The sequence below is a fragment of the Chrysemys picta genome, chromosome 2 (genome assembly GCF_011386835.1).
Source record: "Chrysemys picta bellii isolate R12L10 chromosome 2, ASM1138683v2, whole genome shotgun sequence".
In the NCBI taxonomy this organism is placed as follows: domain Eukaryota; kingdom Metazoa; phylum Chordata; order Testudines; family Emydidae; genus Chrysemys; species Chrysemys picta.
In genome coordinates this window covers 85,964,397-85,989,649 of record NC_088792.1, presented here as the reverse complement: position 1 = coordinate 85,989,649, position 25,253 = coordinate 85,964,397, and the positions used below count along the sequence as shown (strand labels likewise).

At 39.2% G+C, this 25,253-nt stretch overlaps 1 protein-coding gene across 5 annotated transcripts in view; it reads right to left on the bottom strand.

Annotated features, from left to right (window-relative positions):
• LOC101953448 (trafficking kinesin-binding protein 1) overlaps positions 1-25,253 on the bottom strand; it is a 60,050-nt gene that overhangs the window by 6,121 nt on the left and 28,676 nt on the right. For 2 of the 5 annotated variants that reach the window (XM_024107956.3, XM_024107970.3), the window contains 8 exons: positions 24,946-25,076; positions 24,361-24,435; positions 23,096-23,233; positions 21,711-21,787; positions 18,632-18,868; positions 17,632-17,948; positions 12,438-12,767; positions 2,730-2,832 (listed from right to left, as the gene is read on the bottom strand). In XM_024107956.3, coding sequence (XP_023963724.2) covers positions 2,730-2,832; positions 12,438-12,767; positions 17,632-17,948; positions 18,632-18,868; positions 21,711-21,787; positions 23,096-23,233; positions 24,361-24,435; positions 24,946-25,076 — 1,408 coding nt within the window. Of the gene's footprint in view, positions 1-716; positions 806-2,729; positions 2,833-12,437; positions 12,768-17,631; positions 17,949-18,631; positions 18,869-21,710; positions 21,788-23,095; positions 23,234-24,360; positions 24,436-24,945; positions 25,077-25,253 lie in introns of all 5 variants that reach the window. The other 3 variants (XM_024107962.3, XM_065583654.1, XM_024107973.3) reach the window with 2 other exon arrangements.

The window sequence follows — 25,253 nt, the reverse complement described above, 5'->3', positions numbered from 1 at the left end:
AGAGAAAACAGGAGAAAGTTTACTCTGTGAACTGATTTTTAGTGGGAAACCAAAGAAATGTTGGAAACTAAACTTGGGACACTACAGATAATGGTCAATTTTTAAAAGAAGCCCTATTTAAAAAAAAAAACAAAAAAAAACCCACCACTGTCATAGGTATTCTGTTTCATTTCAAATTATAGACTAAATTGCTTCTGGCCTCCTTAGTGACTACCCTATTGTCGAGTATGCCCTCTCGCCACACTCCTTCCATCTCCAATTTGATTTTATTTCTAGAAACTCAGGCTTACGTTTCTGCTGTGCTGTCATTGCAGATACACATTAAAATGCAACAGAGAGCCAGTGCTGCATGAAAACAACTTTTATATTGGCATCACTTTCTTAGCATTGCCTTAATTGGCAATACTTTGCCCACCCAACAAAACCACTTCAGGGTACCCCAAATACAATCACGAAAACAAAAACAAATAAAGACCCAAAGGCGCCTAAGTGCTTCAAACTAGGGACAGCTTCAGGATAAGGTCTAGGAAAATCAGCACCTTGCTTTGCTACATGAAATTTAGTCCGATTAGAATGTAACCTGGGTTAGAATGTTAGGTTAGAATGTAACCGAGTGGGTAAATATCTACACTTTTTGGGTTAGCTGGTGCCACACACACTAGAATTTCTTCTACATGACCCCGCCAGCACAGACACTGCTGGCAGTGTTTGCTCACCCCCTGCCACGTTGGGTCATAGTGTCTGCCCTATATCTCCTCTCAGCATAACGTGACATAATGCAGTTTCATCCTCCTCCTCACATGACCTGTGAAGAATCATTTATAGTTTAAGAAGCTCCTCCTCACCAACAGTTCTGTTGACAGCATCACATATTTCTGAATGAATGGGGCCAGGGCAACTTAGTCCCTGAGAATTTGCTAAAATGAAGCTCAGTTTAGTTACTGGTTGTAGCAAACTTGTTAAGTTTAGTAACCAATGAATCTCAAGAAGATTGTTATGGCTATTATTAACAGCGCTTCAACAATGTCTACATTTTAGGAGAGATGTTGCAGCAAAATAAAAGTAACTTCTTTAAATGGTGGTGCTGGAAGGGAAAGGCCACTCATAGCACGGTTCTTAATTTATACCACACGGAAGTGTAAGTGCAAACAGTTTCCCATAATGAATTTGTACTTCCTTTCCAAATACCCACAATCCAGGAGGTGTTCACATTCCCCTAGTTCTCAAAAGTTCTGTATTGGCTACCAGTACTTGGGTCCAATTTGATTTCTAAGCACTGCCCTTCATTAATCTAGATCTCTGAATTGGCTTTCGAATGAGGAAAACAGTGGTACTGTCCCTTGTGAAGGCTGAAGATGGTGGAAGGGGGAGAAAACTGGGTGTAGTCTTTCTAAATGGAAAAAATACTTTTCATACCAGCCTCCACCTAGTTCTAGTGGGTCCATCTTTAGGTGTGAAGTCCATTCACCCTCTTTAGTCATCAAATCTTAACCCTTTTGACTAACACGGTGCCTACTAGTGCCAATTATTATGAGATGACCTGTTCACTAGAGACTAGATTGAGACCATCAATTCATTTACGAACAGTCCCTCTGATGTTTGGCAGGGGGCTCTCAGGAGCTTAAGATTCCACCATCAAATTGAAGAGAGCGTTTGAACAATTTCATGGCTGCTGGTTGAGTCCCTTCCCTCCCCCATCTGTCCAGCGCTGAATCCTCTCTTCAAGAGAAGAAAGAGATCTTTGGAACTTCTAAAATTACCTCTTTGCTTTATTTATTTATTTGCTCCCCTTGTACCAAGGGCCAGATATTTTCAAATATTTTCCCAATGAACGTATAATACAATCTTAGTCTCGCCAATATTTGTTTAAATGGGATAACAAATGAATAGACTCATTAGTCCCTCACCCTCTCTACTGGTGAAATGTGCAGAGAGGCAGCACAAAGCCTGTGTGCCACTAAAGTCTCACTTAAAGCATATTTAGAGGGTTTAAGTGGACAGAGGGCTCCTTGTGCTGGTGCTCTGCACTGGGGTGAGTGTTACCCTCAGACCATTCACACATTTGGTACTTAGGATTTATAACCAGTTTTGGGGACAGTGGATGCACTTTTATGGAAGCCCTTTGTTCAAATATTTGTAGCATACCACTAGGCCAAGAGACTTGAAGCAACTGTTAATCACTTCTAACCTGTGCCAGATTTGAATAGCAGGAGGTAGATTCTGCAATATCTCAGTTGGCTTTGTAAAGTCAGGCATTACACATCCTTTTAGAATGCAGGGGCAGCTCTAGCTTTTTTGCCACCCCAAGCATGGCAGGCAGACAGGCTGGCTACCTTCAGGGGCATGCCTGCGGGAGGTTCGCCGGTCCCGCGGCTTTGGTGTACCCGCCACTGAATCCACAGGACTGGCGGCCCTCCCGCAGGCACGCCGCCGAAGGCTGCCTGACTGCCGCCCTCGCAGGGACTGGCAAGCTACCCCCCGCGGCTTGCCGCCCCAGGCACGCGCTTGGAGTGCTGGTGCCTGGAGCCGCTGCTGTTAGAATGGGAGGAGATTGAGAGATTTGACAGGGAATTGGAGGAAGGGTAGAACGCATTTCGGGTTTGTTATTCCCTCTCTCCGCCATCCCCATGCATATCATTACTATCCCCTTGCTTACGCCACTCCTTTGCTTTTTTCTCCCCACGGGATTGTGGCATCCCTGAACTGTGTGTGTCACTGAAAACCCTTACCTTGGAGTGACTCGTGTGAGCTCATCAGAAGGGTGCAGAATGCGGCAGGTGGTGAAGGTGAAGGTGGAGTTGGTTTGTGACATGCACTTCCCAGGATGATGTACTAAATTAAAAAAAAAAAAAGGCAAATTCTTCGCATTTATATATAAAAGGAAAATAAAAAGTTTGGTGTGCTCACAAACAGATGCAAAAAGTGATGTGATACCTTGGACTGGATCAATGCAGGGAAGGTGAAATATACAAGCTTACCGGGTTATTGGAATTGGCACCCATTCTGCAAACCAATCTCCACAAGTCTAAGTTTATTCTGACAATAATAAAATAGTTGCTAAATTTTCCCACCATTACTTTCACCAGTCTAGTTTCACCAGTGCTGTCAAATCTTGCTCTGAACAGGTTCAGATGATACAGTACTTAAAATGCCAGCTGCCGCCACCACCAACACCCTTGACAGTGGCAGCAACAGTGGGAAATTATAGGAAAACATTCCCAGTGCAGACAAGGTTTCCGAGCATCTACAACATCCCGAACACTCAATGCAATTCAGCTTCTGGATTGATCCAGGCAAAGGCATCCCCATTACCTTTCATTTCAGTAATGGATCCAGCTATGCTACGTAGGCTAAAGCTACAGAAACCCTTACTAGTAAGTTTCAGGATGTATTGTGACTCCTCTCTATCTGACTTTCACATCCATAAACAGGATCATTTTAAAATTTTGGATCCACTACTGTACATCTGAGACATTTCCTTGTTTTTTAAGGCAGAATATCCACAGCTGCAGTAGATAGCAATTTTTGATTATTCATAAGTATATGTTGTGACAGATATAGAAAAACATTTTGGTACCGCCAATGGTTACTTCATTGTAAAAATGTCAGCTCTTACATTCTGATGACAGTATAGATAATCTGGGAAAGGAGGTGATCTGGTTTGTAGGGAAAAGAAACATTAAGTGGTTAAGCTGATGTACTTAAGTTCTTAGCAGAGTGGTGTGTTGTGTGGGGTTTTTTATTTATTTTTTATTTGCTATAAAATGCAGCTGTGGAATATATTCCATTGCAAACTAATCAGAAAGTTTAGGAGCCATGCATCTGAGAAGCTTGAGGAACAACCAAAGAAGTTAAATACTATAATCAAAGATATCATGATTGCATAGGCTCTTATTTACTATCTGAGCTTTTAAAAATTAGTGGTGGCCAAAACAACATGCACAATAAAACATGCGTGTGATTCCACCCCTCAGCCCTCCCCCCCCCCCCCCCACGCCCTCTGAGGCATTTCCTGACTAGGCCACATTTTACTGTTGCAGTATGTGACTGCTTGACAGATTGCCTTGAACTGACACCACACACCATTCAGAACTTCCAGAGATTCTCAGAAATAAGCAAGGCAGGTTCTGATTGTGGCTGTATTTCCTCTTTCATTTGAAAAATATTACAGCTTAAATACTCATGTGCAGCCAGACAGTCCTTAAAGAAAGTAGGAGATCAACAGGGTATAAGGTGCGAGAGAAAGCATGGGCAAAGTGAAAGGTGAAAACAGAAACAAGTGTCTAAGCACATGACAGGTGATTCACTATGAAGCTAGCCTCTCCATCTTTTTAATAACAGGAAATAGTGCCATATATCAATGGAAGATAATGTTTTTGGTTAAACACACTGGGATGTGTCCTGTTAGCAAGTTTGGTTGTTAGTACGGTATTTATAAAAATAAATAAATAAAAAGGCAACCAGTTCTACTTCACCTCCACAGATGATAATTATGATGGTTCAGGAATCCCGTTGCTTTAGAGATTAGGGTGAGCAATGTATTTATCTACTGTATAAGTGGGCACAGCCTAGCAATCATGATTCTCTGCATATTGTGAAAAATTAAAATAAAAGCTGGCGAAAGATCTCAAACAACAGACATGAAAAAGGTTATTTGGTGAAACATCAAAGGACAGACAAAGCAGAGATAAAACAGTTCTTGCTAGATGATGAATAAAAACAGAACAATGCAATGCTGGTTTGAGATTGTGAGCCCAGCCCAATTATGCACATGGATACAGAACAGTAATTGCATTTCCCTCCCCTATTGATTGCAGTAGTCATTGAAGACAACACCAATTGTGCTTCCCCTCAGATTTGAAATGGGCACATTGAAGACCTAGCTGCATTAGCAAAAGCAAAACTCGTAATTAATGAGTCTATGAGATAGGAAAAGGCTGCTAAAAGTACAGAAGTCACTGATCCCAATAGTAAGGGATACATCAAAATGATTAAAGAGAAATCAGTATTCAAAGCCATAGATTTAACCCTCCAAAATACCACTAGGAGAACGTGGACCAGCTTCATCCTCCATCAGTCAACAAAGAAGTCTATCAGATTGCCGTAGCATTTTCCATCCTTTGAACACAATATGAAGAGAGTAAGAACCCATCATTGTAAATGATCAGTACTTCCCAAAGTTCAGGAAATGCAAACAAAGACTTATTCCTAAGCAAACCATCCTTCAGAACAAGGGTCAGATCCTGAGCTGGTGTAAATTGGTGTGGAACTCAAGGGGACTATGTAGATTTACACTAGCTGAGGATCTGGCCTGTTACATTTAAAACAATACTTTTCTGCAGAAGTCATCAAATGATCAAGATAAAACAGCCAACTGTATTTAAGAGGAGGAAAATGCTCTGCTCTCTCCTCCATATTCCATCTGCAATGCTGATGGGTGGCAGGGCATCTTCAAAATCCTGCCTCAGTCTGTTTTATATACATTTCATTACAGGGTCACCTGCTAGAGCCCCTGACCATTTCTGTACTTTTATTAATAATCCTTTTTAAAAAGACATTAATAATTAGCAACGAAAATTCACAGTGGGATGAAAACAGAGAAATTGTGCAAAACACAATTTGTTAAAAAAAAAATGTTACAAGAAATTCTCTTGAGGGGCAAAAGTGATTTTATACCAATCAGTGCAATTTAAAGCAGCTCAGGCCTGTTTCAGGTTCAACCAGGCACTCCACAGCCTCGAGGGGCCATTCTGCCAGCTAGATACAGCACAGTGCAGAGACACTCTGGCCATGCTCCCAATGCTAGGGTAACATTCAATTGGCCATTTAATCTGGTTTTACAGCCCCTCTGTGCCACCAGAGAGGCACAAATGGGCTGTAGCAGAGCCTAGGCCCTGCCTCACTCACAGAGCACTGGACAAATTTGGTTAGTGGAAGAAATGGAAAAAAAAAATTACTGAAATTAACAAACACATTAATATATAATATTGGGTCCAGACTCTTGTTCTCCATTATGCCAAGGATGTTGATTGATCTTGTGAGAGGCTGCTCTGAGTGGAATGCATTGTACGTCTTTGCACTGCAGAATATTTGTCTCATCAGATCTATAGTTCCCCTGAAATAGGTGGAGGACTTGGAGGGGTGAATCAGTCTTGGATGCCCACAAGACATCTAGGAGGCCTTAGAGACTAGGTTTGTGTTTTTTAAAAGCTGTAGTGAGCCATTCTGTCCAGCATTTTGTACGTGGGCTTGTGCTGAGGAAAGGATCTAGTTCCTGGTCTTTGGTTAGAGCGTGGGATCACCTCCCTCACTACTCTTCCACAAAAGGACCCTTGATCTCTTTAGGGTCTGAAGCCACATTCACCTTTGCCTTCTTTAGCAGGGGTTGGCTGGAAGCAGGGATGGGAGGGTGAACTGTAGTTGGGAGGAACTAGCTGATCTCTTTGGTGCAATCAGTAAGTGTTTAAAGCATTAAATATTTCTTTTATCGCGGCAGTGAAATAAAAGTCATGGCTGCTTTAGAGGGGATGGGAAGGAAGGAAGGAGGATGACTAGTAATGCAAGACCCTTGCGAGGGCATCTTTTCTTCGATGGTGCTATTTTGATATGAAATATGGAGTCCAAGGGCCCTGCATCCATTATTAGTGTATCATCATTAACGTACCCCACAGGGGAGGAGAAATGCTTGAACCTAGACAGCCTGGCAAAGACCATCATCTGTGTCATCAAGTGACACACAGCACAGCGGTGTGGATGTTTCAGGTACTTCCTACAACTCAGCATGGCTTATTCTCCTGGACTATGGAAGATGGCAGCTCTGGCACGGAGAGAGAAAGGTCCCCTCCAAGGAGCTTTACCTTCTCTGTTGCTGGTGAATCTATAGCAGACTAATTCTGCTGATAGGAAACAGGGCCAGAAATGGGAAGTTAACAGCTGAAAGCCTACGTCAGGCAGCCTAATTATGTCTGCTGGAGTCAAAAATCAAACCGGGATAGTCTGCCAGAATCAGCCCTTGTAAAGGGGGCTGACATCCCATGTTCCGATTATCTAGGTCTCTCTGCTGTTGAGAGGACATAAGCCTGACTGATCCACAGGCAATTGTCTACATAATATTTTTTCTGTGATAACCCCAAAATTGACCATTTTGTCATCTATGCATTTCCACAAGCAAAAAAATTTTGGATGGAGAAGAGGGCAAGCAAGGTACTTCTACCTCCACCTCTTTTCAAAAGTGATGTTCTGGAGCTTCTTCTCCACCCACCATTCTGTGCTTGAGCAATGAATGGCTCTCTGAACAGCAAGCTTTCTTGCGTTCTCTGTCATGAGTTAAAATCCTTAGACACTAGAGGAGGAAGGACAGAATTACCTGGCTTTGGTGGAGAGACTGAGTCAAAGACTCAATATTAGTCAAGTTATTTTAACTGGTTACTATTAATGGATTTTATAGTAAAAACCCACCAAACAAACAAACAAAAAAACTCAACGCATATCTTAACAATGCCTAAGATAGTAGATCAATGATCTCTTATTTGTGTTACATAACACATTAACTATACCTTGCATTAGAAAAAGAATAAAACATTAAATAATTGAGCAAGATTGGGTTTAATGAGTGAGCAATTATTCAAATGAATTGCCTGTAATGGAAGCAGATACATTAGCTCAGCAAGGGTACTGGTATCAAACACTATTTATGCGGGTATGATTTTTCTAGGCTGAGGTCTGCTTGTCACAAAATATACAACCATAGAGTACAGAAATGAAGAGGTTTCACGTTTTTTAATCATTAATCTGGCTTCTACCTGATTGTAGGCAGGCTAGGATATTTGAGTCAAACTAATACTTTTAACAGCAATAAGCAAAAATTAATATTGACAACTCTTCCTTTTACAAAACTGCCTTTCAAATCTTTATACCATCTTAGAGAAGATAATACAAATGTACATCGGCATCTTGTTTTAAATAGATATTAGTGTATTTTTAATCCTTTTCCATACATTGCTAATAATCTCTTGTAGGTATATATTAGTCTTCCTAAAAACAACCAGATTTAAGGCATTCATTATGTACTTCCACCATTTTAGGCACGTGTTTTGAAGAACTCCCCTTCTCTCTACCTTTAGATGCCAAGTTTTGAAAAAGGAATGAGTGCATGGGCCTGATCCTGGAATCCTTCTTCACACAAGTAACCTCATGCAAATGAAGAGCTGCAGGATCAATCCCTATGACCCTGAATCAGCCTACAGTTAAATATGCCCTTAACTTTAATCATAAGTTGTCCTGTTAACTGCAGTGAGACCACTCACATGCTTAAAGTATATTAAGTCCTTTGCTAGCTTAGGACCTATATAAGGAAGTCTCCATGCGAAAATGCCTTCTGTCTCATAAAAGGATCCTGTCACGTTTTGGACCCAAAATGAGGTTGTTGTTTTTTTATAAAGAATGTACAGAAATATATTCAATGTGATTTTGTTGCACAAGTTACTTATCCCAGGAACTATGCTACATATTCCTGAATGCCATCTACTGGCACTTTTCCTATTAACCTATTATTTACAAATATGCAGTGTAGAGCACTTCTAATCAGCCTTTATTTCAGTGAAATATTCTTTAGTGGTTCTGAAAACTTCAGCGAAAGAGCACTGTCCAAGTACCTGAACCAGACAATCTGACTACAAACTGAAACGGACTAGTCTGGTACAATGAAGCCTTTTTTTAAAAAAAGAAAAGAAACAGCATAGAAGGTGAAAAAAATAGACTTTCAGTTTTAATAATCTCAGGTATTATTGGCACAAATAAGGCTATTTTTTAAAATGTATGGGTTTTAACTTGACAGTACCCATTTAATATCCTCACTATTTCAATATATGTTGAAAATCTCTAAGTAAGAGAATACATATTTCCCAGAGAATCTGGATATTGTTTACAGCCCTGATTGTGCAATTTACAATGCCTGGGCAGACAGCTGTGCCCACATGTAACCTGGAGTGCTCTGTGGGCACAGCAGTTCACCCATATATTGCAAATCGCAGGGTCAGGGGCTCAATTTATACTGAAAAATCTTAATACCATGACCACGAGTATTACTCCAGTCCCATGTGCCGAAGTTATTCAGAGCATTTACATTTGCTGCAGTTCTCAAACCTGGAGAGAAAAACCTTAAAAACAAAGGTTTCAGAGTAGCAGCCGTGTTAGTCTGTATCCGCAAAAAGAACAGGAGTACTTGTGGCACCTTAGAGACTAACAAATTTATTAGAGCATAAGCTTTCGTGGACTACAGCCCACGTCTTCGGATGCAGTTTCACTCTATATGCACCCGAAGAAGTGGGCTGTAGTCCACTAAAGCTTATGCTCTAATAAATTTGTTAGTCTCTAAGGTGCCACAAGTACTCCTGTTCTTTTTTCTTAAAAACAAAGATCAGTCACCCTTTAGTCAACAGAGATTTATGTCCCAACCCATCCTCCAGATAGGAGGCAAACTGCACTGTTCTTCCTTTTTTGGCCATAAGACATCTTCAGCACCACCAGAAAGCATCAGCCTTATTTGCGCTCTTGAACCTAGATATTAGCACTTAAAGAGAATGATCATTATAAGTGTTCATCAGCAGGCCACACAAAGCAATCATAGCAGCTCATGTTAGCTGCCCATAAAGATGTGAACTGGAAATGCTCCTCACAACCATCTGATGGAAGGATGTGGTTCTTGGAGGGACAAGACCTATCACATTCTTGCAGGGCAGTATGTAATCCTCAGAAATAGACATGTATGATGAATTGAAACTTGGCCAAAAGACTAAGAAGATCCTACTGTTGCATATGATCCTGTAAGGGCTTACTTTCAGGAGTTGTAGTATTTTTATGGCCTGCCAAGACGCATTGTAAGGAAGGTATTTTCTTGCTTCAAACATCTCTTAAAGTGGGGCTTCCACAATGGAAAAAAACTTGAGTTTTTCCACAAAATGAAATTTGATCGTCCAGATTACTTTCTATATTCCCTTTGCTTTTAATTCAGTCATGTGTTCTTAGAGAAGAGTTTATTCCTTGATAGCCTACCTTCTCCACTTGCTTGATCTTGTAATGAAATCAGCCTTGTTTTTGTGACATCGCTGTACTCTGACGATTTCATTGCAAGATCAGACAAGAAGAAGAGATAAGTTGAGAAAAGCAGTTTTGACAATATTTAAATACAGAACAGCAAAGTAGAAAAAATATTATGAATTCCTCCCAATAAATCCTTCTGCAGTGACTGTCCCTAAAAGAGAAACACTGATTGTGTACCCTAGATTTAAAATATGCACAGCTGTAAGTAAATATTTAAGGGCATTTTTCACTCTAAACTGATCTGTTTGGGAGGTTTCCCAGCATGAGAGTCTCTCTTTAATTGCTGCAGGTAAGTGAATGTTCATCAGGCCCTTTCATTAAGGAACCACAGTGCCTGTTATAACCCTCTTGCTTTCACAAGACATTGTTTATCCAGTCTTTCAGGGTTTACTTCTGCCTCCTTGCAGGAGCTTTTCCTCCAGCAATTTCTTTTTCTTGAAAAGGAAACTGTGGTAGAAGGTGTATAACTCATGATTGCTCAGGTCAGGCAGATATGCTCTAAGAAGCATGAGGAGTCATACCAAAGCTTCACCTGACATCAGCTACATGTTTCATCCACATTTGTTAAGAGATGGGAGTGGTTATAAGGCTCTATAAAAATAGTACAATAATGACGTGTTGGCAATGTAAAGTCTGCATTTCAGTCATCTAACAGCATAAGACGTAGTTGGTAGCTTCCAAAGTGCTGAATCATTCCAATGCAGAAAAAAGGGACACTGCAATCTCTCACCCCTTTACTTGAATGAGACCCATAGTGACTGCAAATCTGTAGTCACATTGTGATCAGTGGGATCACTAGTGGGGCTCCTCACATATTTAGCATTAGACACTTGCCAATTTCTTTGGCATATTCAGCAATTCAGGAAGACTGTTTGAGATGGTCAGAGTCGCCTGAATCGGAAGGGAGAATCCTGTTCTAACAACTTTAAACCAAATTTGCAAAGAAAGAAAAAATTGCTTTCTTATCAAGCTTAATTACAGCTAATAATAGTTCCACAGACACTTATTTTCTTCATAATAAATACCAGTCACTGGACAATGGATTTCAAAGACTAGAATCCATTTTCGTAATTGCAATAGGACTTGAAGGCATTCAGCACCTAGCAGATTCCTGCTACAATTTACAGGGAGAACTGCATCTTATATTAAGTTAGGGCATGATTCTGAGAGGTGCTGAATTCCCATTCACCATTATGTGATGTGACGGTGCTTAATACCTCATGGCAAGTTCAAAGCACCTTGTAAGATCCAGCCCTTAGAAGCTATCTAATTTTCTATGACTTCACACACAAAGTATAATTTCATCCAAAAGAAAAGTGCCATTTGTAAAAATGACTAGATATACATGAATTAGTTTTCATGGAAACCTCAGTATTGGCTGGGTTTGTCACTGATAAAGAATAATGATTAATATGAAACCATAAAACACGTGAACTGTCAGATACAAAACTACTCTTCCCTTCCAAACTTAAATCTATTTTAAGATAAATTTCAATATACCTACATTACAAGACAATTTGTAACCTCTATGTAGCCACAAACTGTGACATGGCTCACAATGTCCAGTGTATGAAACAGTATTTTGAGTCATTTAACGTATTCAGTGTTGCTTTCAGTCCTAAGGATAGAATTTGGGAGTGGTTTAGTGGAAGGGAAAAAATGGTGTTTGTAAGGAAAATCAGATGTGATTACTGTATCTTCCACATACAAAATACCTTTAATTCTTAGCTGGATGACAAAAATCTTTATGGGCTAAATTTTAAGAAATGTGTATTTAAGGTAATTGGACACTCAATTTGGAGAATTCCTTTGCTTAATTTTAAGTGAAGACACATCAATTGGTTTCACAAATATAACTTAGATGCACTTTTTTCAACATTTAGCCTTATAGAATCCATCTTTTTCTAAACAAGAATTAAAGGAATGTGGCATTATCCTTTTCGAATGTCTAGAAAAATATTATATAGATGCAGTGTATATATACATATATATATATATATTGTGTGTGTGTACATATACATATCACAAATCCCAGTCTCTCTTTTAATAATTTGAATGAACCACTTCTTTTTAGCAGCCTTCTCTTATCAAGCTAAAGAGGAAAAATTAACCATGTGCCTTAAAAAAATGTAAAACAAATTAGAAGATTTGTTAAAGAAAGAAACACTGTGAACTAATGTTAGACTGGGCATATTTTAATTACCACACACACTAATGTGCAGAAGCTACACACAAAGTGACACTATGGATGATGCTCTGGAAAGATGTGAGAACAGCCCAGTAATCAATATCCTGTAAAGATGTCAATTTTACTGGACTTAATGAGGTTCCCTCACCAGACCCCTCATCATCGGCAGACGTGGACTCCTGCATCTCCTCTGTGAAAGCCTGAGACTGGCTTGGATTATTCTTGCTGTCTGAAACAGTCACTTGTGCTTGTGACCTCTCACCTGAGGTCTCTGTGTGCTGAATTGGCGTCGAGGTAGTTAGGCCCTTGTAAGAAATGTCACCTGTCTCATCTTCTTCATAATCATTAAGGCAATACACCTCATCCAGGTCGAGGTCCAGAGTTCTGAAGCCCTTAGTGACAACCCCAGGCCTTGGGTCTAAGATTCCCCCCAGGTGAGGCTGAGCTAGTTGCTGCCAATGGTGCAGAGTGGCTGAACCTTTAAGAGGAAGAAAAAACAAAACAAAATCAGCAAGCAAGCCTGAGTATTTCTCTCAGCTGAACATCTGGATATTCTCATTTCACTCATCTAGGGTTCAATCCTCGTCCCACTAAAGCTTTGCCATTGGCTCCATGCTTCCAGGATTTGGTCTTTAGATCTTGTATTTAGAGAATTGTACAACACCACAGAATTATGGCTTTTAGATTGTCCCAACCCAACCAAATAAAGCAATGACAAACACTAGAGAAAGCCAGTGGGCCAAATCTTCCTTATTGTAAAAAGGGCAGGTAGTGGCATCCTCCTCTCAGACCATGCACACTGGGACTAACAATACAGAATTGAAGAGAATATACATTTAAACAGCATACTAATTACCAAAATGGGCAAAGTCAGAAAAATGAGCACCAAAGATTTCTGCCCTAAGAAGTGTGATATCAACACACACTAGAATTTACTACTGGTGACTAACGGGAGGAGAACAATTATATAGAGGATGCTAGAAAATTATATCAATTCAAGTTTAAAGGAAGGAAGAAATCACTAATGATTTATCGGTTCTAGGTATTTTTACAGCCTCTATCTGAGCGTCTATACTACTGGAATGCACTAGTACATAAGCATACTCTACTATACCTGCAATTTCATCCTTGCGAAGTAACATTTTGAGTGTGAAAAAGGTACATTTTAAAGAGAGCAATGAAACATGAGACAATGAGCCAGCAAGAGCAATTAATCAGTGTACCCATCAGTCCAGGAGTGCTGGTTATGGACCTGATCCTGCACCCACTGAAATCAGTGGAAGATTTATCATTGATTTCATTGGGAGTAAGATTAAACCCTACAACAAAATCCAAGAACTCAAACTGTACCCTGATCAGCCCACATCAATTACTCTTTTATAATGTATAGAAAAAAAATGGAGGTAATTTGCTTCAGATCCCATGCTGGTGACATACTTGAGAACATTCCTGTTCACACAAGCAAGAAAATTATTCAATTCTTCTTATCAGAACATGATGTTTATTCAGTGTGATACAGTGCAATAAATAGTGTGTTTGGTTTCAAGGTGGTACTTAAGACTATCAATTTTCAGTTACTTGGTCTTCTACATGAAAAACCTAACAGACCATAATATTGTGGAGGGGTTGTCTTAGATGAATTAATGTCATGTGTCTGAAAAGACCCACAGAGTAAATTATTACTTTACATCAATAACAACAAAACTACATAAAATATATTTTGGATAGTAACTGGACTTTTGGGAATAGTGAATGTAAAAAGAATGAGCCATATTTATTCTTGGTTTAGCACTACTGAAATAAATGAGTTACCCCAGGAATGAATCTAGCCCACTGTGTTTTGAAATCAACATTTTCAGCTTATATCACAGAAAAATCAATAATAGAATAATTCAAGTACACCTCTACCCCAATATAACGCAACCCAATATAACGTGAATTCGGATAGAACGAGGTAAAGCAGTGCTCCGGGGGGGCAGGGCTGCGCACTCCAGCAGATCAAAGCAAGTTCAATATAACGCCTAGAATGCAGTAAGATTTTTTGGCTCCCGAGGACAGGGTTATATCGGGGTAGAGGTGTATTGCTGTACAGACAAAGATACGCATGTTGGATTAAACTGACCCTGGTACAGAGGGCCAGCAAAATGCTTATGCTCTAGCGAAGTCTCTCGTTTGATGGATCTAAGTTGCACACTGGCCTTGGAGTGGGCCTCTGCACTAGGGTGAATGTGACCATTTGAAAATAAATAGTTTATGGACAAAGAAAAGTAACATTTTCTGCCCAATATTTATTACTGTGCTGTTCTATACAAGTTTATCTTTGTGCAGCGTCTCTTGCAAGAGATGGATAATAGAGGTGTTCAAATATTAGTGTGTCTTTTATTAAAAGCCACAAACACCCTACAGGATGTTTCAGAAAGCAAATGACAGAAACCAAAATCTCTCTGTACGTGCTATTGTACAATTCTATACAGCTGACTCCTTGACTCCTATTCACTCCTTATGTTAAAACTTTTGAAGAGAAATACCCTTTTCACTTCAGACCTCACCAAAATCCACATGTTGTAGCAACTTTGTAGAAAGAAAGCAGTCAGTGAGCAAAATGAGCTCTTTGCCATGGTGATATATTCACCCCCGACAACATTACTTTCATTCCAAACCCTCGTGTTTCTATTTGCAATGTATACTATCACCGCATATTTCAGAAATCATGGAAGTCAAAGCCAGGTAAACTTCACTGCACACAGGAGGAAGTTTCAGCTACATCTGCAATTGTGATGTGCTACACAGCGGTATGTTGTATCTCCTTCATTATACGTTTTTTAAAAAGTGAAAAGTAATAATGTTCTGGATTTAATTTTTTTTTCTGAAAAATTATTTCAAATGCAGAAGGCAACGTAGCTTTTCTCAGATATAGGGAAAGCAATAAAAATGCAGAAAATTGTTTTAAGACTCATCCATCATTCAAAAACAATGAGTGTGGAAAGCAGTGCTGCTTTAAGAAGCATCTGCTACACCAAATTCTTGTAAATTATAAATTATCAGAAGGAAAATCAGAGTAAGTGGAACTATGGAGTAGAAAAATTAGACTGCAGAATCACTGAGGAGAACTGAAATTTTATTTGCTTTATTCACATGCGTAACTGTTCACGAATTTATCGTGGAAGATCAAAGCTGAGAAGCAATTTGATCTGTGTACTGTGTGGACTAAGGGAAGCCAGGAAACACCATGAAGGTGCCATCACTGATAGATGGATAATGAATGACTGAGCCATGAATGCATACTTTCAGTGGATTTGTGGAGTTACACATGGCACTTATGGTGCAAGATGCTATGGATACAGAAAACTAAGGAAATTGGATTAAGAAAAAAAAAAAAGATGAACCAAAAACGAACAATCTGATGTAATGCAAAGAGATAGTCCCACTATTGTCTAAACGTGTAACAAAGCCACTTTTCCCTTTTTAACCATACCTGATTAAAGGGAAGAGGAGAATGAGAATAATGTCTTCACCACTAAGTGTAATCCACTATTTCTTTCACTATGATTTACAACACTGTTTCAAAGGAATAGAAATCACCTAAATTTGAAGTGGATTAACCAAGCACTGACTGTAATTTGTTTGGATTTCTATGGCACATATACCCTTAAGATATAAAAACACTAATAACTACTGAATAACAAAATTCGGCAAAGATATAGTGAATTACACTTATATTAGGCAGGGAAAAATATTCAATACTTATTTGCTCCACAATAATGATCCATGTTTTTTCTAAATTTAAGAAAAAAATGTAATGGAGAAGAATCTGATCTGAATGGTAGATGGAATCACAATCACTTATTTTTTAAAAGACGGTATATCATTAAAATTAGAAAATGGACAGAGATATAAGCACGTTACTAGTGGACTGTGAAAAATGTGCTGAAAATGATCAAGAAATTTCAAGGGAAAGACAATGATCTAGTAAGAACAATACCCCTTCCCTGCTCCCCTCACAGCATGCTCCCCCACAAAGAAGAACATGGAGCAAGTCTGAGAAAATTAAAAAGACAGACAGATAGAAAGATCATGAAGACTTAAAGAGTTTATTGAAGGAAAAAGCAAGGATATAGCTGGATGACAGAAACCTATTACAATGTTAGCAACCAATATATGTGTTAAGTGAAATTTGAACATCCCTTTTCTAAAAGTAATACAAGAACTTCAAATGGTTACTACATGAAAGCAATCATGAAAACAGAAATGATACCACATAAAAAGAGGACACGTTAAGTACTATGGCTAGAGAGTCATCTGAGTAGGTGCGGCATGACAATTTCTTCCCGGAAAAAAATAAGCTTATCTCCATTGAAAATAATAATGAGAAATGCTCTGTCTGAGAAATGCTGCTTGAAGATTCATTAATTTTATTTTTAAAGGAAATGCTGCAAGTTCACTGGTGAAATTAAACGTGCATGGACCATTCCATGAAATAGTAAAGCTCCGTAAAAAACAAAAACCACGAAAACAAAGAACAAAAACACTAAGCAGAAGGGAGGCTCCTAACAGGATTTACATAATTGCACACATGAAATCACACTATGGCAAAACAGCTGATGAAAACTGAAAGCATTCAATAGAGCCAGGCACACACAACACATCGATGGAAACGTGCTTTAAGCCCTGAAAAGCAACAGCTCTGATACTCTAGTCCTGAGTACAGGCCACCAATTACCTTGCTTTGTTTTGTGGGAGAAATATAAGAAGCATGGCTGAGATCTAACAAGTCATTTACATGTGAGACCAAAGACTTTACAGTTTTTGAATTCAGGTCCAGAGGTAAAAAAGTTGAGACTCAATCCTGCAAACAGACACTTACTTACTCATGTCACTAGTTCCATCAAAACCAACAGGACTACTCGTGAGAATAAAAATATTAACATGCATACCTGTTTTCAGGATTGGGTCTGATGCTCCCCAGGTTTGCTCTGATAAATTTAGATACTTTCATAACTCCCCTGAACCCCTCTATACATACATGATCTGCATGAAACATTAGTAGTAGGATTCAATTATATTCAGTTATATGATGGCTCTACTGAAGTATTTTTGAACTATGTGTTCTTGACTATACTCTGTGTGGTGTGGTTTATTTGTTTTTATGCAATGCACCTTCTTTTAAGGCTTATGGGGAAATTTATTTTAGTTTTAAAAGAGTTCAAACCAACAACGAGGATGACTATCTCTAAAGTAAAAAGAGTATGTATTACAGAGATTTCCTGCTTTCCGGTGATGGATAAGAGACCACAGAGAGTCACTAAGAAGAACAGATAAAGGCCGAGGCCCTTTATTATCACCTTCAAGGGGCTTCACAATCTGAAGCTTCTCTGGCAGGTAGGAGCGACTGCTGATGGACATTCCTGAATATCCAGTGAATTCTGAAAACCTGGAGTGAGTTCCCAATGACATGATGCTCTCTGTTGGTGTAATGGAACCACTATTGAGTTCACCCTTCTCCGCCAGTTCCCGCAACTTCCTCTCCTGCTCTTCTTCAAAGAACCTCCGCTCTGAGAGGTAATTCTCTCGCCGAAGGGACAGCCTTCGAAGAGCTGTCTCCAAGTCACTAGAACCAGGTGTCCCCGGAGTTCCAGGCTTCTTATTCTTGTCTTCATTTCTAAACACAACAGGGAAAAAAAAGAAAGAAAAGAGATTAAAACAGCTTAAAATTCATCTACTATTTCCCAGGCATTCAACCACCACCAGTTTTACACTTGTCACATGTCAAAATATGCTAGTCTTACAGTGAAGTCTGAGAGGACACACTTGTCTTGTCTTTAAAATGGTTTCCAATTCTGCATATACTTGTTTTGTGAACTGTTTTAATAATAAGCATTTTACTAGAAAGTATGCTCTGTGTTGTAAAGCATACTGGGGAAAAACAAATATTGAATGAAAAGCAAGGCCCTGACTAGTTTTACTTACAAGTTTTTATAAGTCACCTTCACCTTCTTTAGGATCAAGAGAGTTAGCTGTAACTGCATGTAGAACAAACCTCTCGCATGTTAATTCAAACTGGTCAAATATCATGTGTTAAGAATGTTGGCTTGCATTTTCAAAAGTGACTAGTCATTTTAGATGCCTCATTCTGTTGCACTGAAAAATCAGGCTCCCTTTATCATGCTGTCTCAAGTTGAGTGCTCAAACATTGATGCACACCATCTGGTAACTTTATAAAATGTAGGCCATTATGTTAACTGTGACAAATGATTTAAAGAGAAGAGAGATAAACATTAAAATACTTTGCCTGCCTCATATATATTAGAAAACAACAGTGCAGCCTAGCTAGGTAATACTGACCCAATGTCAGAGGATTCTGTTTCTAGAGTGATGCTACTGGTCTTGTTGTCTATCACATTGTTGGAGATGTCTCCCCCATAGAAACTGGAACGTGGAGTGCTGGTACAGCTAGAAATGACTGAGTTCATTGCAGAAGACTGGTTAGATCCTGGGATATTCATTGGAGATGGAGTCAGAGATCTCTGCTTGACAACCTGGTTTATGTTTCTCACAGTCTCAAAGACCCGCTTCTGGTGCCTGATAAAATACACGGACAGTCAGTAACCACAACACCAAGAAAAACTGTGCCTTAAAACACTGAATATCAGAGAAACAGGAATGGATCAGTACTGATCAATTATATCACAGTTACACATCCAGTCTTGACACCTTTCCTAACATACTTTGGGTCTTATACTTGCAACAGTCAAGTTTCCAAAACATGATTTGTGCCAAAACAACATTCAAGCCAAACCATGTAACATTCTCTCAAATTCTGTAGTACAATTCAATTTTGAAACATTAGGTCTTGGTCTATTGTAACTGTCTTTTTTTTAAATAGTCAGTTTATTTCATATGCAGGAAGAGAATGCAGCAAGTCAGTAGAGAGATGCTGTCTAGGCTGGTAAGCTTCAATTCTGACTTACTTTTAAAGTTCTCTCTCTCTTTTTCCATAGTCCTCCTGACTTTATAACTGTTTTCATTCAAGAGTAAAATAAGGGGGGAAAGTTTTGAGAGATTAAAAAAATAAACCTGTTCTACCGCAGGTGGCATGTCACAAGAGGCCCCAGCACATGGTTCAACCAGCACTCAGACTACACACTTATGGAGCCCCCCATTCATCCCCTCCCCCCCACCCCAGCTTCCATTTTCCATAGTTAGATTGCAAGGGTATAATAATTAATCAGGAGATTCACATGAGTTCTTTGTTATGATTCATATTTGTTTGTCCAATTGGTGAGTATTGAACAGCTGTGTCCTTAGTACAGAAGCTCTACAATAACATGCCTTAAGTATCTCACAAAACTGTGAGCACCTCTAAAATAGCGTGAGGTTATCCAAGAGGATTTTTTGCCTTTTTTTGTTCACTATTAACAAGGGCAAACATACAACAGAGGGAATGTAAAAAGACAGAATGGATAATACAGATACTATTTCACTGACAAATAGCTGGAGGGGGTTGGTAGTGGTGGCACAAAACATTAATTACATGCAGTAAGAATCTGTGGATGAAGTATACATTAAATAAGACCTACACACTTATTTTGGGGGGGCGACATCTATACTAATGGAGCTTGAGTCTCTTTTCATTCAAACAAATGTAAGTCAGGCCTCAGTGGAGTTACATCAGTGTGTGGGAAGAATCAGGTCCCATGGAGTTTGTATGAGAAACATGTGACATCATTTTGTTCAAGCTTCATTTGTGCTTATAGGCTCAGACTCAAAGTGCACTTAAAGTACTGAAATTAAGTGTTCTGTTGAATCAGGGCTTCATCTTCCACCATCTCCCCCTTCTTTGGAGAGCTCAGGCTAAGTCAGGATACAGATCTATCAGGTTCTCCTAATTAACATTAGTTTACTTCAAATTACCTCACCTATTTATAAAAGTGTAGGCTGGTTAAATTTGGTGGAGATTATATATAATTTACATCAGTTGACAAGGCCTTTTCTTTTCTGTCAAGTGGTACCAACCTTGGTCTACAATGGATTTAGGCTCTGGAACGAACAGCAGTGCTGCACTCACCTCACCGCAAACCAAGATCTTGTTTACAGTGTGAATTTTAGCTAAATATATTATCACTGCTGCTACCACTCTTAACAGGTTTAATGGATGTGGGAGGGAAAAATGCCAGAATGTGCTGAGGCCTCGTCATGAAGACTCTCACTTGAGATGCGCAATCAGTCAGCACACTGATGGGAATTTCTGCTATTACTCCCTAGTGAAGAGAGGGGCCCAAGTGACTCACCCCAAATCATTACTCAGGCAAGTCTAATAGGGTAACAGTTCAAGATTATCCCTTTCACTCCCTGTCTCAGTATACACATTTCCATCACATAAGAATTAAAGCAATAATTTCAGAGGGAAATATATTATTAAAAGCTCAGATCGTGTCATACCTTCTTTCAGGGGGACCTACAAAAAAACACCAAGCAGGCAATAGGTTTCCACTCCTGCCCGTGCCCAATGATTATGGGCAAGACACCAAACATTTCCTTCCAAACCTCCAATTTAGCTATTTACTCTCATCTTCCACAAGACCAACAAAGAGAAGTTTACAAGAACTCTTAGGGCAAATTTACATAGCAGATTTTACAGTACCAGGTGGCAGTGTTATTAAACACTTTGGTCTTGCCTATGTAGATGAGACCAAAGAATGTTGCAACCTTTTTACCTGATCTGTAGAAATCTGTGAAGTGGTTTTAACACAATTTAAATCAGGTCTACACAGGCAAGCCCAAATTGTATTATCATGCACCAGGTCATCTAAAGTGTTCTATCAAATGGCATGGTTGTATCGATTGTATTAAAAAGGCTCTTATAGTGCAGGACCCTTGTAAACTTCACATTTAGAATGAAACAGGAAAATGAGGAAACATGTTAAATGCACCCATTCAAAACGCATGGCACAACTGACAAGTCATGCTTTCAGCCTGCAACCTTTCTGGAGAAAAAATGATTTAATGGCTCCATGTTTCATTAAAAGACTGCCTTATTTTTAAATTTCTCTTTTTTAAATATAGGTTTAGCACTACTGAAAAATGTAAGACAGCAAAATTGAAGATGAGAGTCCTTTATCCACAACAGTGAAAGCTTCCCCAAGCCACGATGTCAATGTTCCTCAACCCTGGGATGAGAGGGCAGCTCAGCTTCCAGGCCTACTGTCTTTTCTTGGAAAAACAAGCAAGCATCTACAGCGATGACAATTTTTGTGATGTGGACAGCAGTTCTACTAGGAACTGCATTTTGAAAGAGTCTTCATTTCACCCTGGGGTCATTATTCTTCTATCAAATGGTAATACATTTTGGATAAAATCAACTGCATCGACTTTTTTTTTTTTTTTAAACACAGAATATAGGAGCCAATTGTATTGAACCTACGTTACGTCAGGAGAGTCTGGTTCATCCAGCTGCAGTTCTTTTCGCATTGATCCTTCTATCTCTGCTGCCAAAGAGTCCTATCAAAAACAAACAAACTCTTGTCATATCATGAAATTAATATTCCCACAATTTAGTAATATTTCTAGCAAGAAAAGAAGTTCTAAAATTAAAAACAGATTTCAGTGTTGGGAGACTAAGCAAAAAATATGAATGGCCGATGTAATAACAAATAATAATTACTATTTGTACTTCTATAGTGCCTACCATCGGATGAGTGCTTTACAAACATTATTGCAAATGGCATCACAGAACCACTGCAGGGTAGAGAAGATGAGAAGGAAATGGAGGTACAGGGAGGTTAAGTGACTTGCTCAAAGATGCCAAGAAAATGTATGTGTATAGGTGATAACAGAACCTACATCTCCTGACTTCCAGACCTGTATTTCTGGCATAAAATCATGCTTCCCTTCATGTACAAGTCATTACATATTTAATAGTAGAGTGGGTGGATTTCCCCCCCACTTTTTCTTTCACACGCTAAAACTAGAATATATTCATAGGTTTTCTTTTTTTAATGTTCTGCTTATAAAATTGTAATGACTACCTTGGCACAATGTGTTTCCAAGGTTATTAGTGTCTCAGCAGTGTTTAAAAGCTCTGGGCTGCACTTTGGGCCATCAAGTCTTTACAACTGGATACTAATCTCCTGAAATGGACCAAATTTTTATTATTACTTAGTTAAATGCTAGTAAGTCCCCAAGTCCATTAAATGCTTAACATCCAACATCCTAAGTGACTTTCTTTTCCCTGACCAATTAATCATTTGAAAAAAAAAATTAACAAAGTATACAACTCCTTCTTAGCTCATGCATTTCACAAGCAGCTACCAGCTGCATTTGTACAATAACCAGTTGTATTTGAGGAGACCTGGATCTTAAATGTGTTTTAAATTGGCCCATACTGGATATTAAAAAGGGAATGTAAGAAAAGCAAACTACAAACTTTACTGGGGATCTACTATGAGTGTACGAAGATGCTCTAGTCACAAGAAGTTTTTTATTGCTCTCTCTCGACAGTGGGAAATGGAGAAACAGTGAGAAATGGAGAAAATGACAGAGCCAGATTCTGCTGCTTAGTTACACTGGTGCAACTTTCACACATCTTCACTGCAGTCATTCGGTAAATCTGTGCCACTGACATCAATGGAATTACTTCAGAGATCCATACCACTGTAACAGAGCAAAATTGCTCTGGAAAATGTTTATGTAGTGTTTTTTTTTCATTATTTTTTTTCATTATGTATTGTAGTAGTGCTTTGAGGTTTCACACTGATCATAAACCCATTACGCTTGGCACTGTACTAGCACATTTAAACATCTTCTCACCATGGGGAAGAGGCCTAGCGAGTGGTAGCGACGTGATATGGCATTTGGCATCGTCTTGTTCCGAAGGTTCTTCAGCTCCTCCTGCGCCTCATGAAGCATTTCCATGCACTCTGCATACTTGTCTTCCAGCTCCCGCAACTGTAACAAGCATAGTCAGAAAGATTCCAACACACTGTGGGCCGCGCAATTGCCCTGCAAGTGCCACAATGACTTTAACTACTGAGGGTGGGAAACTGTTTAAAAAGAGAACAAATGCTATATTTATACGTAAATTGCAATAACTAGATATTATTATTTGGGCATATGGAATGCATATGCAACAAGTATAGCAACTATAATGGCAAAAACTATAAGAGATAAAGAATATTTTAATGAGATTTTTAGTGTTCTAAAGTATTTATACACAATCTTAAATCAAGGCCACTCTAAGGCCTTGGCTACACTTACCCGCTAGTTCGGCGGCTGGCAATCGAACTTCTGGGTTCGACTTATCGCGTCTAGTCTGGACGCGATAAGTCGAACCCGGAAGTGCTCGCCGTCGACTGCGGTACTCCAGCTCGGCAAGAGGAGTACCGCGGAGTCGACGGGGGAGCCTGCCTGCCGAGTGTGGACCAAGGTAAGTTCGAACTAAGGTACTTCGAACTTCGGCTACATTATTCACGTAGCTGAAGTTCCGTACCTTAGTTCGAATTAGGGGGTTAGTGTAGACCTGGCCTAAGACAGTTTTCCATACTTACATTATATGTTAATCTAATATTTAAATAGTCTCCTTTAGCTTTTTTTTTTTTTTTTTTTAAACACACACTTTTTGTATGTGAATGTAGTGCCCATGAGAGGTAACTGATCGACAATTTTGGATTGTTCTTTGTGAGTACAGTAAATGCAAATTTCCCCAGGTTGTCCCTCACTCTGCTAACAGACCTATCCCATAACCTAAAGGTGCCAACCACGATAGGTGCAGACGTTAGTTATACCTCCTACCCCATTTCAATCCTTGTTTTTCCGAGATGGCTAACAAGATCGCCATTTCATGTCAATTGTGTGTGCTCGCGGACACACTTGTACATATGTTTATGGGAACAGGGACCTGTCTGAGAGGAATACATTGCTCCATCGAGAAATGGACTGGGACCAAGACCTCATTTCATTAGGGGCCAAAAGCTTTTTTTGTCATTAGCAGTCTTGGTTGGATTAAACTGGTAATTTAGAAGTGAAAAGCTGCTGTCCTATTACCAAATCATTCTAGTATTACTCATGATACTTACTTCTGCCGTGAGCTGACGCTGGGCATCTTTAGCTGCTCCCAAATGCTGGACAAGTTCTTCATTTTCGACTGCACACTAAAATACACCAAACAGTGGTAGACATACTAATACAAGGATTACATGTTTTTTTCCAGGACAGCTCTTAATTATGTGAATAGTGAAATTCTCCCACTCTCCTTCTTGTGGGACATTTATATTATATATGTATCTGTATTGGCTAAACGGTCATGAGACTGCATCCACTATTAAAATATTTCTCTCCTCCGAAATTCACATCTAGGCTCTGGGAAATCAATGGATATCCTCTATCTGAAACAGCTACGGTGAAATCCTACCCTGCTGAAATCAATGTCAGAATATCACCTCTAATTACTCAAGATGAATTTAACCATTGTTTTTGATGAATTATATTTAATATGAAATGGGTAAATCAGGTATCCATATCTTTCTATAAGAAAAACCTTAAAGGCAGGTCTGCTTTTTACATTAAAAAATGACCATGCAAGAGATTTAAGTCAAACAAGACTGCCACACATGGGAGAGAAAGGAAAAATTCCTGAGGGTGTAACAAACATTATTGCTTACAGATTTTGCCTTTTTCTGTAGATCAACTATCTGAGAAAGAAGATGGGTGATCTCTTCCTGTTGCCGGGCAGCATCTTCAGTTTTCTTTGCTAACTCCTCCGAGATACTGGAAATCTGGATGTTTGCATCCCCTTTAACAAGAGAGAAGCAATCACAACTCAACGCCCACTGTCTATAAAAAGAGGAATTTTCTGAAGAATGTTGCTTAATGCAGCAGAATCTTTTTCCAAAACACGGAAAGATAATGTCTCTTTGAGAAAGTAACAACAACAACAACAAAAATATTAAAAAATATAGAGAACCGATGC